This window comes from Melopsittacus undulatus, chromosome 2 (assembly GCF_012275295.1).
Source record: "Melopsittacus undulatus isolate bMelUnd1 chromosome 2, bMelUnd1.mat.Z, whole genome shotgun sequence".
Classification (NCBI taxonomy): Eukaryota; Metazoa; Chordata; class Aves; order Psittaciformes; family Psittaculidae; genus Melopsittacus; species Melopsittacus undulatus.
Window position 1 is genome coordinate 83,257,178 of NC_047528.1, and position 18,775 is coordinate 83,275,952.

At 35.2% G+C, this 18,775-nt stretch overlaps 1 protein-coding gene across 6 annotated transcripts in view; it reads right to left on the reverse strand.

Moving 5' to 3' along the window:
- Positions 1 to 18,775, reverse strand: part of DMD (dystrophin) — a 1,017,291-nt gene that overhangs the window by 274,571 nt on the left and 723,945 nt on the right. For all 6 annotated transcript variants that reach the window (XM_034074486.1, XM_034074485.1, XM_034074487.1 and 3 more), the window contains one exon: positions 14,555 to 14,672. In XM_034074486.1, the coding sequence (XP_033930377.1) occupies positions 14,555 to 14,672 (118 nt within the window). The remainder of the gene's footprint in view (positions 1 to 14,554; positions 14,673 to 18,775) is intronic.

Below are 18,775 nucleotides of genomic sequence, written 5' to 3' on the forward strand. Positions count from 1 at the left end.
TTAAATATTTAAAATTAATTATTAAGGTAAGAAATATTATTCCTTATCATGTATGTATCATAATGTATAACAACAGATTTTGAAAAACGTATTTATAGAAATAATCAAGTATTACAAATAAGTGAATGAAGAAGGAAAGAAGGGAAGGAGGGATGGAATGAATGGAGGGAGGGAGGGAGAGAGGGAAGGAGGAAAGTTAAAAAGGAGGGAAGGAGGGAAGGAAGAAAGGAGGGAAGGAGGGAGGGAGGAAAGTTAAAAAGGAGGGAAGGAGGGAAGGAAGAAAGGAGGGAAGGAGGGAAGGAAGGAAAGAGGGAAGGAAGGGAGGAGGGAAGGAAGGGAGGAAGGAAAACTGTAAACCTGCATACTACTGTGCAGTATACTAGTTTCAAATAATAGATTATTATCAGGAAGGAGTGCTCAGAGCCTTCACTTGTCTTTCTGGAATGATGAAGAGCAATGAATATGTACCTGCAAGACCTGTTAAGGCATGAAAGCCCTGGGAGGAAGAATGTTACCTTCCTTGAATTCTCAGAGGCTAAGAAAGACAAATAATTTGAGAGATTTCAACAGATTTAAATGTTGTTTTTTTGTAAAATACACACAAACTTATGAACTCATTTTGTAGTTTGGTACTTTTGGGGGGCAATTATTTCCAATTATTGAAACTCTATGATTTAATTTTGTTTAGTTTCACTAGGGTAAGCCTATTTTTCTTTTATCTAAAATTCACTGACATATGATCAAACTAATGAAGGTCACTTTACTCCTTTGTAAGTGTCTGATCAAACAGAATGAACTGAAAACTGTGAAATGGTTTCCACTAGGCACCAAGTGAATAATGCTTCGATACTCTGAAACATGCTTTATACCTTGCTATATGGAATGGGATTTTGAGATCAGACTAAGCTGGTAACACATCTAAAGAAATAAGTTTCTTATAACAAGCAAAAGCAGCTTCTGTGACTGAGCACTGAGAAGGGCATGCAGGAGTTTATTATTTGGAAAACAGGTCCTTGAGAAAGCATTCACAAGTCTGTCAGGTTTTTATAGGTGTATTTATGTATGCAATATTTATCACCACTCAAAAGAAGATTTTGTCATAATTTTTTCACTAAATGGAAAAGGGAAATTATGGTATGTAAGATGTGGAAGAGAATTTATCTTACATTTTATATGTCATACAGTCTGTAAAATTCTGATGTGAGACGTAAACACTTATCTTGAGAAATAAGCTTCATCAGAATTAGTATGACATAAGTAACAAACCTAAGTGTAGTTTTCTTAGAGGCCAACAGAAAAAAATATATCTATATACATATACATAAGTATTGACTAGGGGGATGTACAGATTAGGGATAAACTTCTGTTATCTCTATATATAGCCACCAGAGCCCTAAGAAGTAGTGCAGGACATTTATGGAGTGATGGACTACCACAGTCAGTCCCACTGCTCAGGCAGGATAGAGTCAGCAGTGATTCATCAATGACCCCAGGAGTAGGATTCATATGGACAAGTCACCACAAGTTTATTATTTGTTTGTTTAAGAGACTCCTATATTTGGATGATATAAAAATATAACTTTGTAGTAACATTGTACTAACTGGAAAAACGATTTATTAATTTATTTCCTTTGTTGTATGTACAAAATAGCTACTGCATTATTGAATTTAGGTATTTTCTTAAAGATTCATCATGTAATTATGAAGACTTACATTAGATTTAGGAATTATATTTAGACTGACAGAAGGTATCCAAACTGAAGCCACAGGATTAAGGCTAATCTGATTAATAAAATGAGTGAATACATAAATAATCCAATCCTTTCAGTTTTAGATTTATAGAAAAATTTTCAAAGAACTTGATAGGAAAAAATCATTAATTTCTGTCTTTCTTCATATTATAAGAATTAATTAGAAGAGACTAGGTGTTTAACTATTTAACTTTGCCCAAATGTCCGATATAATTTTAAATCATTAAATTAATTTCTGTTAATGGATAATAGCTTTTGTAACAATCAACCTACTTACAAAATACTTCAGAAAACATTCCTCCCCCCCCCCGAAGAAATATGACTTGTCTGTGCCTGTATTAAAAAATGGGATATTAAATTAGTGAAATGATATTCTACTTTCTCTAAACATAAACAAGAATGCTATTAGCATTATTAAAGTACATCAGCTTTCATATACTAATGCTTTCATGGACTTCCATACTTACTGATGCAGAAACACAATGGTAGGTTTGGCAGTTTAAGTCCTGAAATGTGTGAAATTCATTACCTACCTAATGAAGCATACAAACAATGTATTTCAGAATTCTCAGAACCAGATCACTTTGCACTGCCATTATACTTTCATATTTACACCATATATTTTTAATGTCATCAGCATACTAACTCCTACTGAGTTTAGGCTGAGACTTGTTTTACAAATATTAATCTCTCTGTGCATTTGTTAATCTCCACATTTGTTAATCTCTACACTGTTTTGATTTGATTTTGATTTAATAGATCCAGCTCTGACTGTATGGGAAAGACTTTGGGAGATCTTAGTGTACCAAAATACCTAGAAATTTAAAATGGACTTTGGAATTCTGCAAATGTGTGAATATTAAGCTCCAAGTTATTGAAACAAAGTTTTGTATGCTGTTTATATTTCTGTTTTATTCTTCAAAAAGCAAAATTTCCTCAGGAGAACCTCCACTTACTGCAAAAGCCATAAATCTAAAATTCAAAATTCAAAGACTGCAACTGGCTTTGATTAATTTTACAATGGATAAACATAAAATCTTTTCCTTCTGTTATTTCACATTAAATATTATATAAACTATAGAATAATATCCTCAAAAACCTAAGCTTTAGTTTTCTATAACTTTCAAGGTCCAAATTCTTACTCCTGTAATACTTACTAATTAAGCTGCATCTTCAAGGGTAAACTGGCACACTTTGTGAAATGGCCAGGAAGCAACACAGTAGCTCCTATTTGTTGGTCTTAACTCTGAGACTATCTGCTAGGCTACAGTTGTTCTTTATGGTATTTCATGGCTGGAAATTATGAGCACAGACTATCATGAAGCTCTTGCTGTGCCTCTTGATCTGCATAGTGATTCAACTGCTTTACCTCCATAGTGTGCACCTCTTTCTGGAGGTCAGCTGGGAAACAACTGTAGAGCTCCTTCACTCACCAATGAAACAATACTGAGCTTAGCTCAGTGGATGAACCAAAAGAAGCCATCCATGTATCAGAAAAACAAAACCAAAACATGAGCCAAAATCAAAGCATCATAGCTTTAACTTTTTTTTTTTTGCTTTTGAAAGCAAAGAAAACTGCCAAATTATTTCAAAGCAGAGAAGTGAAAGTGTTTCCTTCTAAAATAATTCTATATTCAACTTTGAACATAAATGTTAGGCATTTTCTATCTGAACTGACTTAATTTTTTATTTCACAACAGAAACAAGAAAATGTATAAATTTGTTCCATTTACAAATTGCCAATTTCATAATCCCAGAATCACAGAATGGTTTGGTTTGGAAGGGATCATCTCGTTCTAAAACCCCTGCCATTCGTAGGGACACCTCCCACTAGACCAGGTTGAAGCCCTGTCCAACCTGGCCTTGAACAGTGCCAGGGATGGGACAGTCACAGCTTCTTCGGGCAACCTGTTCCAGTGCCTCACCACCCTCACAGTGAAGAATTTCTTCTTTATATATAATGTAAATTTCCCATCTTTCAGTTTAAAGTCATTCCTCCTTGTCTTGTCACTACATGCCCTTATAAAAAATTCCTCTCCAGATTTCTCCCAAAAACAAACTTTTTTTTTTTTTTAGATTTACAATTACACCAATAGTAAAATTGCTTTAATATTGAGCTAAGTATTTCTGAAGGTGAACTAATTCCTCAGGGCTATTGCTTCTATTTCACGTTGACATTTCCATGTCTTACACCTCATTCTGCTTTCCCTATCACATTTGTACCTATTTATTACATACTCCAGAAGATGCTATCAGTCTGATATGGGTTAATCCACACTTTTTGACTCACAGAAAGATGACCTTATGTGCTTCAAAGTAAATATTCAACAGAGTCAAAAAAAAAAAAAACCAAACCAACATGAGTCCACTATTTTAGCAGACTAATAGAAGAAAAAAGATTGCAAATTACACCAATCTTGAAAACAAGAAAGACGTGAGAACTTGTCTTTCATTGTGCTTTTTGTTTGATAAGGTGTTTGGGTTATTCTGGGATGATTTGTGTTAATATGTTCTAATCAGAAGTCTGTGCTTCCTTGTTCATGTTCTCTTTGTTACTCCAATACACATCATAACATTCATGAGACTCATGAGATGCTAAATAGACTAAACTTAATCAATGTTAGACAAACCAGCACACTTCAAAGTAATTCCTCTGATATGGGTGAAACTCAGCAATTTTGAACCTAACACGCTGCAGCTTTAGACTTGACATTAGGAAGCAGAGCTCTGCATCCTGCTTGCAGGAAGATGTATAAAATGGAGCAAAGAAAATGTATCCAAAGAACAGATTCAGCTATAAGAGAATCTCACAGAATCACAGAATCATTAGTGTTGGAAGGGAACTCTGGCTATCACCCAGTCCAATCCCCCTGCCAAGGCAGGGTCTCCTAGAGCAGGTTACAGGAACCTGTCCAAATGGTTTTTGAATGTCTTCAGAGAAAGGGACTCCACAACCTCTCAGTGCAGCCTTTTCCAGTGCTCTGCCACCCTCAACATAAAGAAGCAAAATTTATTTTGCCATCTTAATATAACACTGCAGTGAAGAAAGCCAAATGTTGAAAGTGCAAACATTCAGAGAGAATCAGAATACTGGAAATGCAATGCATATTCTGCAAAATTAGTGTATCTCCCAATGTGAAATACTGCACTCATTTCTACACTTAAGATAGAGCTGACATAAACACAGTGACACCTCCAGGAAAAACTGTAATGGCACAGGCGTTTCCTCTGCTGTATGCAGGTTTCCATCCAATTAAAATATAATGAAATAAAAACTTCTAAATAGTCTAAGTCCCATAAAACCCAGATACTACCACTTTTTCATCATGTATCAATCAGACTGTTCAACATCTACTCTTCTTTGCTGTTACTTAGATAGGGATTGCCCTTTTATGGGACACTGTCTCACCTAAAATGCAATAAGCCTGTTTTTAAAAGAGAGGAAATATGAGCAGCTAAATCTTCAGAACTTTAATGCTATTTCCCATTCTATCCTTTTTTTGGCATGATAAAGGCTGACATAATTCTATGAGCACTGCTATTCATTAAACACGGATAGTAAAATTAAATTATTTGAATTATCTGCAGTATAAGTCACCATAATGATGATTTGGTATACATAAGAAAATGAAACCACCAGCTGATGCAACAACCCACCAAAGTCTTAGGACCTCTCACACACACACACTAAGATGGTATTTACTCAGGTTGGACTTGCAAAAGAGCTCTGGGGCTGTGCAAAACACTCTGTTATTGGTTTATTCCCAACTCAAGGAAAAACTAAAGCCATGATAAATTTATATTAAGGATAGCCAAAGTAAAATCTGCAGGCCAAACATATTCCAGGATGCTTAACTTGATTGTCTGAGAATAACTGCAGGTTCCAACACATGTTCTTTGTGTATTGAATTCAGTTTAGAAAAAGAGATGGGACACAATGTACACCAAAATCTGCATTTGCCTGATATCACTGATTTTGTGGCATCTAAATTTAGGTTGTAATCTCTGCAAGAGCAGCACCTTTGTTTCCTGTTTGCTCTGTAATTATTACAGAAAATTATGGTCTGGCATAAATGAAAATATATATACTGCTCTGAAACAGTTTTTCAAATAACTGTGGACATTGATTCATGGCTTGGCTTCGCGAGCAAAGATTTTGGGAAGGCCTTTACCCACGCTTACTACAAGCACAATGACCAAGCGTATGTGGGGTATGCAAATCTGGTTGGAAAAAAGGGTGCTTAGGCAACCAGGGGATGTCCGACCATGACTGTCATCTCCTGAGCAATCTCAAGCTACCCATGTGCTGGTCCACCTGCATGCAAGGCTGGATCTGCAGCTTCCCATGTACCCTGTGACCTGCCGTTTCAATCCTCCTCTGCCCATACAGACAAGTGAGAGCAAGCCCTTCCAGCCTGCGCAGTGGATTTTTTAGGTGAGGCGCAGCTTGCGCAGAACTGACCCCACCCTTTACACCTGAGATTTAACTGACATGGCCCAGTGAACTAGGACGGTGACAGCAAAGTCCTCAGGTCATAAGTTTTATAAGAGTGTCCTTATCTTAGATGGAAGACCTTACAAGGCTAGATGAGCTCCATCTGCCTGGGTTTGAAGATAGGAGTTTTCCTTCTCCTATGAGGAGGGCCTGTTTTCACTAATGAAGATTCAGGAAGGGCTTTAACCCACACATTCTGAACAAGACTGTCATCTCCTGGGTCAATCTCAAGTGACAGATGACGAAACAGCAGAACATCAAGCATCTAGGCGGGATTCTACCTTAGAGGTGTTCAGTCATAAGCGCGTACATGGTAGCATTCTCTCTCTACAGCACGTGTACTTGGCTTTATCTTCATCACAGCAAACAATAAAAACGTAGCTAAAATCACATGGCTAAAATCCAAATAGTTTAATCTTAAATAAATATTTTGATGATTGCATAAACTGAACTTCAACATTTAAAAGATAAATTAAAATAAAATTAATAAAGCCATTAACAAAAAAAAAACCACAAAAAAAACCCAAACAAAAAAAAAACCCAACCCCAACCTGTAGAGAGTGAAAACTAGGAAGATGATGAGGCTTTTGGGGTTAAATAGGGTGCTTTTGTTAAAAATGTAGCTTTATAGCTCACTTAAAGAAAAAAGAGAATGCACCCTAACCATATGACACAATACTTTTGAGACTTTCAGACTTCAGTCACGTGAAGTTGTCCTAACATTTAACAGGAAATAGAAACCTATATAAAAAAAAAAAAAAAACACCAAACCCCAAAAAAGACCCAAGTCACAAACAAAAAAAATCACCCCTCAACATAATCTTGAGCAGCTACACACAAAGATTTTAAGGTTAGACAGTAAATATATAGATATCCTAGACGGACCTTATAGGAACACAATGATAGAATTTCATCAGTAGATAGGGCATTTCAATTGGTTATAAAAGGTGTCTTTAACTTTGAAAAAATATTCTTACCAGAATGCTACTACAGTTATGAATAATAAGCAGTTGTTTCCCTCCCACTTTTGGAACTTGATCATTTTGGATTTGCAATCCAAATGGGCTGCAAGTATGGTATAAGGGTTCTAAATATTTTTAATGGCAAATTATTAATAACACTCATTTTAATGTAGAAAATTGAATCTTTCTGCTTTTACTTAAAGAGAAAAAAAAAATCCTTCTGATTATCTGGCCACTACATAAGTTAATAGAATGTTCTACCACTGACAAGATGGAAGTCAAACCTCTTCAGCATTTATTATTTTAATATTTTAAAGTATTATATATGAATATTAATTAACATTTTGTAAAATGAGACTGAAACCAATTTTTAAATCCTATGTAATAACATCCAATTTTTTTGCTGTAACACTGTAAATAGGAAGTCTCACGTTAGATACCAGTAAACATGTTGAAAATTCTAAAACAACTCAGTGTTTGCTTTCATGAAGAACTGCAAATTCTTGGCAGCTTTAGTCAGTTAAATGTTTCAAAAAATTATGGTAGCACTTCTCTAGTTATTTAAGAAATAAAAGAAAGACTGATTCCTGAGAAGTGGTCTCAATTCACTTCAAATTTGCATACTACTTAATTCTTAACTATTCTTCAGAAGGACCTAGAACTAACAATTTCAGAGACAACAGAGTAAATTAATAGGACCTGCAATCTCACACTCTGTGGCAGTTACTTACCTTCCCTTCACATATTGCTAATAATACTTTTGCAAGTAAATTTGTTCCTTTCTGAAGCTACTGAAGCACTGGTCTTGTTAAACTTAATATATATATATATATATATATATATATATATATATGCATGCAGATTTTTATCTATTAGAGGTTTTCACGAAGACTTTAGGAACAAAGGCAGATAGTTAAGTAAAAACAGTCTGTTAAAATATTACTCCTATTGAGCATAAAGAAGGAAAACATGCCCTTAACACTATTTATAGGACTTAACATAGGGGGAGCAGACAGTAGTACCTGGGTAAAGGAATTGCCTACTGACAGGCTGTAAATAAGACTTTCTGTCATTTCACATCTGCTGGTGGTTCTGAGCAACAGTTACTTTCACCTGGGTGAAAGTGACTGGGTAGGTTGAAGGAGGCTGAAAATTTATATGCTTTGTCTGTTTCACTAAAATCACCTCTACCACCTGTCTCCAAACATTTTAAGAACACAAGAGTAAACTGCAGGATATTAAATCGGCTTGGATTTTCTTGACACCATCAATTAGAAGATTTTTTTTTTGTCTGTATTCTGACTGACCACCTGTATTAATTAACTTTTACTTTTTTTTATTTAATTAACTTAAATTAATTAAATTCATGTACCCAGGGCTACATTGTACAACAATGTATATCCTGTTAGTGTGAAAGATCCCCCTACCAAACCATGCTTTCCTTATTCATAGTGGGGGTTTGTTTTTCCATTTTATTTTGTTGATTGGATTTTCTTTTTTGTTTTGGTTTTTAGGGGCGTGGTCAAAATTATATAAAGGCTTTTAAAAAAAATTTCTTTCATACCAGTCTTTCCTCCAGCACAGCAACACAAGGTTTAAGCTGTGAAGTACATCAGGATGACTAATAACCTTTGCATCTTGGCTGGGTGGCCTCATGCAGAGAGTTCAGTCAACGGCTCAAATGTCCAAGTGGAGACCAGTGGTGTTCCTTAGGGGTCTGTGTTGGTACTGATCCTGTTCAACATCTTTGTTGGCAACAGGGACAGTGGGATTGAGTGCACTCTCAGCAAGTTTGCTAACAACACCAGACTGTGTGGTTCAGTTGATACGCTGTAGAGAAGGAATGCCATCCAGAGAGATCTTGACATGCTTGAGAGGTGGGCTGATGCCAACCTCATGAAGTTCAACCAAGCCAAGAGCAAGGTTCTATACCTGGGTTGGGGGAATCCCAGGCACAGCTACAGGATGGGCAGAGAAGAGACTCAGAGCATCCCTGCAGAGGACTTCAGAGTATTGTTTAAAGAGAAACTTAACGTGAGCCAGCCTCAGTGTGCAAATGCAGCACAGAAACCAACCATATCCTGGGCTGCATCAAAAGGAGCATGACTAGCAGGTTGAAGGAAGTGATCCTGCCCCTCTGCTCTGCTCTCATGAGACCCCATTTGGAGTACTGTGTACAGTTCTGTGGTCCTCAACATAAGGGCATGGATCTGTTGGAACAAGTCCAGAGGAGGGCCACGAGGATGATCAGAAGGCTGGAACACCTCCCGTATGAAAACAGGCTGAGAAAGTTTGGGCTGTTCAGCCTGGAGAAGAGAAGGCTGCATGGAGACCTCATAGCAGACATCCAATGTCAAAGGAGACCTACAAGGATGCTGGTGAAGGACTATTCATCAGGGACTGTAGCAATAGGACAAGGGGTAATGAGTTAAAACTTAAACAGGGGAAGTTCAGGTTAGATATAAGAAAGTTTTTACTGTAAGGGTAGTGAGGCACTGGAACAGGTTGCCCAAGGAAGTAGTAAATGCTCCCTCCCTGGCAGTCTTCAGGACCAGGTTGAACAGAGATTTGGGTGACACGGTCATCTCGTGAGGTGTCCCTGCCCACGGCAGGGTGGTTGGAACAAGGTGATCTTAAGGTGCTTTAGAACCTTAACTATTCTATGATTCTACAATCTTTATGATGAAGCAAAGCTATTACTCAGGTTCTTGAGAATTTCTTGAAATGTGGGATCCAGTGAATAGAATAGTTAATTTTATTAAATAATTCAGCTTAAAAATTTCAACAAGTAACTGGACAAACTGTATACAAGTACAGTTTTCCACTTTTTCTTCATAGTCTCGATAACTACAAGTTTTACTACTGGATGACAAATTCCAGATTTTTTTTTTTCCAGTGGTAAACCCTTTATCTGTATTCAATAGCCCTAAGAGTAGTAGTGGTAGTACCATGGAGATGACTGCTTTATTAAGATGACAAGAACAACAGTACATCTGTAATTCACTGTGGAGTTTCCATACATTTTTTAGTGAAATTGATGACGAGTTGATGATTTTGCAATAAAACTGTCAAATACAGAAAGCTATTCAGTAAAGGCTATTTTATGAGGTGCCACAGAGATACTCAGATTCTTTTCAGATTAGTTTAAGTGCAGTTTTCCTAACAACCAATTATAACATATAGCTTTTCTTTTTTTAAAAATAAACAAAAAACAAGAAACTGAAAACCAAAATAACTCTTCTGAAGACATCCTCTATAAATTATTCATACATTTGTCAACTTGGTTTTAAAAACTGTCAAGTAAAATTTCAAAACGAATCTTTTGGTCCCAATGTGTAATTCTTGATCAAAATATTCTACATTGAAATGCCTGTATTTATTGCTATCATTTATGTATTTAAGATAATAGAACGTAATTAACCTTTTGATATTTTGAGAGTTCACTACATTTCACACTCTTGCTGAAGAAATGTTTATGTTACTTTGGTTTCTTATCAACTTGAGATTCTTTGGTCAGTAACATATTATTTCTTCACAGTTCTACAAATATTAATTTTCATACCTCATCTATTGCTTTCACAGCCAGAAACCACATTACAAAATTGGGATGTAAATTGCTAGCAAAGTAAAACAGCAGAAAGTTTATTCACTGTTACCTTTTGCATGTGTATCAACACAGCAGTAGGAAGGCCTCATATTTAAATTTCTTACATTTCCAGGATCTAGCAAGACCTAATATAGCCTTTGTAATTACTTTGGTATTTCTGATTCTAAGACTGTAATTTTGGTTTTATTATATCTCAGTATATTTCTATATTGAGTTGTTACTGGGTTTATGCATTTTATACATAGCAACTGATGGATAATAAAAGAAATTTTCAAAGTTTAATTACTTTATCATATTTAAAGTTGCTTGTAAACTCATTCAATTTAAAGAAATTACATTTTCATCAGCAGTAAAACAAAGTGTTTTGGAGCTGTGATGCATTATGTAGAGAAAAACATTATTGTAGAGCATATGGTTCTGTTAGAATAGAATGTTTTATGAAGGACATTAAAAGAGGAGAAAGATATCTTGCTTTTCCCACAACTTTAACTCAAGAATAAATGTAATTATTATTCCTATGTATTCTCTAATGTATAAGTTTTAAACAAACTATGATTTACATAAACAGAGATTTAAATATGATGCTATGTAAACATAACACAAGCTTTACTTTATAGAGCCAAGTTCTTTTTATGTAGCAAAGCTTCAGCAATTTCATATAGATAATGAAGTAAAGGTGAGGGAAAAAAGTTCAAACAAAATAATTCAATTGTATAAGCTTATCTTTAGTTTCCTTTTTTTTTTTTAATTTCCTAATGAAAGACTAAACCTATGTGATACTCATCATCATTGACTTTATTTACTTTTCTGCAGTTCTTCATAAAGTCTCTCTAACAAATGTCTTTTGATTTGCTTGATTTTGCATAATATATTTACCTTTTTATATATAACTACTTTAAAAAGGCAGTAATGCTTTCTAAATATAATTCAAAGTTTGGCTTTCCAGGCATAATATACATATTTCTGCAAGCAGAATTACTTGAAAGTTACCAATATTAGCACAGAAGGCATAACCTTCAGGGTTTTAATTCCAGTTGATGGCACACTAACCCATCCTTTGAGTCAGAATACAGCTATCTCATAGAGTAGCTACAAGTCTTATTCAGTATTTATAATATATCTGCCCTGTGATATTGGCCAGATGATTGTGTAGGTTTTTTTTTACTAGCACCTTAGTAGCAAACAACAATGAACAACATATTCTTACAAACTAACTCATGTTTTCAGCTTTTTACTTCTCAAAGTGTGAGATCCTTTGCTTCAGTCTGGGAAGAGGTAGAGCACCAGATACAATTAAGTCTCTCTCTTCCTGTGCAACAGACCAGCCCTGCACTTCCTCCTCTTCCTGATGGAATACAATGAATGGCTTTGGCACCTGACAGTGTGACATTACAAGAGGCTGAGTGTGAGAGAGGTACACAGCTGCTGCAGAGGAGCACAAGCAGCACAATGCTTATGCTCAAGTCATGAAATTGAGTAGACTGAATGAGTACTCACAACTGCTAAGACATACCCATGTTAACCTATTTGTATTCATGAAGAGGAAAAGAAAACCCACAGGAAATGTGAAATACTCTGTGGGTGAGGGAGTTAGGGAAGACTTGCAGCAAGACTTTGGTGCAAGGTCCAAGTGTAAAGGAGAGGATGCTCTCTAGAGCTGTAGGGAACACACAGGTCTTAGCAACTGAAGGTTCTTGGGCCCAGGGTTCAGCTCTCGCTGTGACCAAGATTTCCAGGGATGGACTTGGGGATGACACAATGTGCACAGTAGGCTGGGCTCAGTATGCACTGGATCAAAAAGGGCCCTAATCATACTTTATCGCCCCCCACTACAGAAACACTGACCCTGCGTACTTCTGACAAGAAATAATTTGTTGACTTTAAAATTATTTCATTAACAACAAGAGGATGATACTAGAACATGCTATACTACAGCAAGATGTACTTGAAAGGACACAAAAGGACTGCATCCTAAGTGGCACTTTTGCTGACAAGGATATTGACAGATTCAGCATAGAAAATTTATTGCTAAACCAGAGCAAAAATTAATCTTGTATACTTTAAGTTCAAACTCAATAATTTTTGGAATTCTTATAATTTAAAACTAAGAAATCATCATTAAAATATAGTCACCACACAGCAAGCCGCAGATGCAAGCTGTCATATAATTGGGTCATTCATGATTTACAGTCTGATAGCTTCCTTTCCTTTCCTTTTTTTTTTTCAGTATGAAAACCAGCATTTAACCTATCTTAGAAGGCAATATCACTTACAGTGAAGTGCAGTTTTCCTACAGAACAAAATTTAGTCATGCATGCAATTCACATAAGAACATATAGGATTTATGCTTGTATTTCATGGGTAGTCTACAACTCTTATCATCAGAAGACGTGTCTTAGAATTAAAAATTAAAATATACTAGAAAATACATATGTTGGCTATGAATAAGGGCTGCAATATTACGGTGTATGTATACACTTCTGAATTCAATGCATTATGTGATTCTAAAATCAATTGCATGTCAAACAGGAACATGTTCTCATGTAATATATAAGCACTAACCAATTCTTCTCAAACCTTGAATAAAACAAATACACTTTCTGTCTCTCTCAGTAATATGCTTCAAGGCCAGGAAGAGAATAGCAGTTAAATAATATAATTTCATATAAAATGTAGTCTAAATAATATCTGTATGTGTTATAACAAGAATGTGGTCCAAACACACAATGTGATTTTGATATATTATGGAAACTATTTAACTGATGGAATAAAAAGGAACAGGTAATGTGTGTATATATATATATATATATATATATATATATGTCTTTTTTTTTTCAGTTAAGGGGATAGAGAATCTTAGCCTATGTATAAACCTTATGTGTAAACCAGTTATCAGTTTCAGGGAGAAAATTGGAGGTATCTCCAGGTCAAGCTGTAGAAACAGTTTGTATCCACCTAAAGCAAATTGGCTGTGTCCACATTCAAAGCATTTGACTTAGTTCCTTCCTATGTTCCACAGGGGACCTCTAGGATCATAAGAAATTGATTTTTTGTAGTTTTGAGTCCTGAGTACTAAAAATAATAACTGAAGATGTGTAACAGTCCACAACAGAGAGCTGCTTTAATAGCATGACCTTGAGAATGTGTTTGATTCTATAATGAGGGGTGTAAGGACACACAAGCATCGAAGGGTGACAGGACATTGTTGTCTTCTCTAAACTTCTTCTAAAACTTTTTCTTCTATTTTTTCCACCTTAAACACACCTTGTTGGAAAGGGGAACCAGAACTGAAGAACTAATAAATACTAGTGGCAGACCATCAGACTTGAGCATCTGCTGAAGGGAGACGTTAGAAGAAACTGCAGCTGTACTATGAGGGAAGGAATTGAAAGATTCTTACAAGCCTACAGCTATACTCTGTGAATCCTTCTTTTTCCTCCTTAGGAAGAAATGTATTTCTTCATCTATAGTGACCACATTCTATACTTTTTTTACAATGTGTTTCCACTATGAAGCCAAGCACCACCAAATTAAGGTGAAAAAAACTGAAATATATAATCACTGACTTTCACTGACATTTATTCTATATGCGATTTGGAAAATCTGTGTGCGAGTGTCTCCTGATGGAACTCTCCTGATGGCAAAGTCGTAAAGTGTCTGAAAAATGCTATGCTTATCAAGTATTACAACATTTTCCATATTTGCTGAAGCATCATAGGATAGCAGAATCACCACTTACTGCGGTCAGTAATTATAGTTCTGGCCTCCTGATTGCTCGTCTTGTTTTTTAGATTTTGTGCTGCAGTTATTAGTTCATCCAGCTGGGGACGTCTTTGTTCCAGATCCTGTAGTATTGCCTAGTTACACACAAATACAAAAATAAAACAAAGAAAAATGCATGTAGAGCTGTTGAGAAGACTATATATAGGGACTTTCTTGGTGTGAGCTTGATTTAAAGCAGAGATCGTTTGCTGTTTTAAATAATACGAAGAATTTGGTCTAGACCTTCCAAATATTCTTGTTATTCTTAACATATAAATACCAAGTATAACTTGCAATAGTAATTTTAAAAGAACCTGTAAAACTAGAATATAGAATGACAATAATTCTTCATTTTTTAACCTATATTTTCCTAGTAACTCATGAAGCCTAATTAATAATGTTTGTTTCTCAATGTGTTAAGATTCTTTAATTATTATCTCCTGTTTCTAACTCAAGTAAGACTATTACTGTTGTTTTTTCTGTCCTGACACTTTACCTAGCAGGAAACATAATTGACACTGACAATAATTTATATGTTAGTTAAGCAGAGACACAAAGCCTGGGCAATCTGACTAGAAAGTAAGAAGTGGAACTAGACTTTCTCATAGGGAAAAAAGATGGGTTTTAAAGTGATGACTCATAGTCTTTGGGATGTAATAAAAACTAAGATACAAGAGCTTTAGATATTATGAAAATGAGAACTCAAGAGAAGTGAGGTATATAAGATTCATGCATATATTAGTTTAACTTATTTTGAAGGATTAGGGAAGAGAAAACAAGGAATCGGTTTAATGATTTCCCAGATAAGAAGCATCCAAGCATGTTTTTAAAAGACATCAACCAAATCTAGCAACTTAAGTTCCTATTGTGTAGCTTACAGAAAAGATGCTCAATAGATTTCCCAGTCTTAGGAGTTGAAAGTATCAATATTTATTGCAATAAAGCAAAATTTACCAAATTGCAAAAAAAAAAAATCATTCTTCTGCCCACAATTTTGAGCCAAGAGAACAGAATGGCATGCTGTCAGATAGCTAGTATATGCAGTACATCAGCTGTTACGCTGACAACAAAAGTATATACAGTACATCAGCTGTTACACTGACAACAAAAGTAATTTGAGAATGTTTATTTTTAGGGCTTTTTATGTGGACAGTGTTTAGGCAATCTGTTTGCATGTTCACCTGGCTGTGGACTATGTGTCTTGAGCATTTTCTTGTCTTAAAAGTCCACCCCCTGTGTCATGTGTCATTATGTCCTCCCACCTGCTCCCCACTCCTTAAAATGATTTTATTCTAAATAATCATGATTTATCTTAACAAGCTGGCATGATCTTAAGGTCATTTCAAACCCTAACTATTCCGTGTTTCTATGATCCTATGATAGTCACTGACTGCACTGGATGGAAAAATACCTGCAGAGTCTTACCTCAAATTTGGCCCTCCAATATGAGATTAGAGTTACATAATTTCATCAAATTGAAGGTGACAGGTAAAGGTTTAACATAATTTTCTTTTCAATAAGATTACCAAAAAAGTATGAGAATATAACTTTTAGTAACGATAGCATACATCATTAAAAGTAAGTTTCCACCAAGTTTCATTTTTGTGCAGTTAAAAACTCTTCAGAAAAAAAGGTAATTTTCAAGATGCACATCCTGTAGAATTCTTGCCTTTAAGTTCTATATCAGAAGTTCTTAGAAAATTTATTACAACTGGCTTTCTAAACTTGTACCCAAAAGCTTGGATGGCATTTTTTCATTTGTATACTGATTGAATTGCATATAGAGCCATGCAGTTAAAGAAGCAGCTTGCATAATTAATCAAGGAACAAATTTCTTATTAGAAGTCTCTCCTTAGTGAAAGTACTCGAGAAAAAGAGGTAAAATCTACTGATGCAGTTACTACCTCAGACATCCATGTGCTTTCAAAACTCCATTTTCTAGGCAGACAAGTTAGTGAGTGACATGAATTTTACAATAGAAAAAGCAGTCCCTCTGCAGCCTAGCAATACCTGTATTATACATATTGCCAAAATAAACTTTGCAGAAGGAACATTAAAATATGTACAACATGCTCAGAAAACTCTGTGGCATCCAAAGTGGTTTTTCCTTCTCACTCTCCTTCCTCTCCCTAGAAACTGCTTAGAAGATGGATAGAACATTAAGTGATTCTAAGGTCTTACTCCAACAGTGACTCTAAACTGTTCCTTAAATTTTCTTAAAAATAATTTTTATGTTTCGTATGCTAATAGGGGAATGATTTCTCTGATCCATCCTGAGCCTCCAACTAGGCATTAAATGCTATGCTTGTACCACAGAAGAAAGCCTCTGCTATATGAAATCTAGTAAGAAACAAAGCAATAGGCAAGGACTGCTCAATAAGGATTTGCTCAATAAGAAAATGAGCACATGGAACTGATGTATACTTAGGTGCTTACAGAACGATTTACCCACAATATACATTTGCAGTTCCTGAAATGGACACTCAGGAAAACTTAGCAAAGCCTCTTTAAAGTGAGTCTTGCTAGCTGTGCTCTTTCCTCATGGACTCACGAATCTAGTCTCTATAGGGACTGTGAGGACAACCTTCCCCCTGCCATTTAATGTGAATAAAATTACTTTCTGCCAGATGTACCAAAGTGCATTTCTGAGAGGTCAAGGACATCTCAAAACCCTTATACTATGAACAGATCTGATAATTCTTGATTCTTCTCCTTTCAGGAAACAGTAATATATAGTTATAGAACAAACAGTATCAGAAAGGCAACCAAATAAGGGGAAAAAATCCTCAAATTAATAAATTTTTCTTTCATTTCATACAAAGTGTCTGAGAACCTTACCCAAACAATATTTAATTTGGTAAAATTTTATCAATTAAATTTGTTGTAAAATAGTTACATTTATTGGTACGATTTTATCAATTGATACAATCTTAAAAACTTAGTAAATATATGTTCCACATGGAACCAGTGTTTCACATACACATACAAACACTGATGGAAACTTGGATAAAAGTTGATACTAAAGCATAACTTTCCTGAGCCTTCCTATGATCCTGTAGCATGAAAGCAAACAGCAACAATTGAGCTTCACTTATCAAATTCAGAAAAATATTCTGTGACTGGAGAAACTAATAATACAGATTCATTTTGTGGGTAACAAAAATACAAATAATTATGCTAGGAAAATTAGTGTTTTGATGAACACTAATTCAAAGACCACTAAATATGTTAAAAAAAATAAGTAAATTGATTATCAGCTGACTATTAGATGAAATGATCTAAAACAAAGAAATGAGGAAAAAAAAATCAAACAAAGAAATAACCCCAGAGCAAAAGTAATTCACATATGGATATACATGTTAAAACTTAGAAATTCAGCCAAATATCTAATGTTGTAAAACTGGATCCTTGACAGAAAACAAAGGGGAAACTGTTAGAAGATGTTAATCCCATTAAGAGTGGCATCCTGGTGGGGGCACAGAAGATGCAGCAGACCAGATGCCACTGATTTGGAATGTCAGCACACTGAAACAAATGTGCTATGTAAAATGGATAATACAGAAATAAGTTATTATGTAAGTATTGCCCCAAAACAAATGAAACAGAAATTTGCCTAGTCCTCACCAGGTCACAAAGAGAACAGGTAAAAAGACTTGTGGAGTCAGCTATGTTGAAAGGAAGCTGGGATCTTTTTTTAACACTTGCGTTCTTGTGCTATCAAGTGTGTAATTTTCCTTTACTCTCACTTACCTAGTGCTCTGTAAAATAATGCATTCTACAAAGCATTATAGCCAACATTTTAATCGAGAATGTAGCTCAACATAAGTAGGTCGACAATGAAGAAGGACCATTGACACCTATAGTTGTTCAAATACATCTTTAAATCCCAAAAGAGCTTTATTTCTCTTCAATATACCTACAAGTGCAAACATCATAATGCTTGGTGACAGCACAGTAATGGAAAGATGAGATTCAGTCATCAAACCTGCCTACAGTTTGTTAGAAAGTGATGCTATTCACTTTTAACAATCTTTTTACATTTGTGGACAGCAGCTGCTCAAAAGAAAAATTCGATTTTAAGGTTCCTAACTTTTATGATTCCTTTACACAAAATGGGGGTTGAGATATTGAACAAATTGTTCTAGGCAGCAACTGAAATAACTTGTCTAGAAATTGCTAAGAAGTAAACTGAAAAACT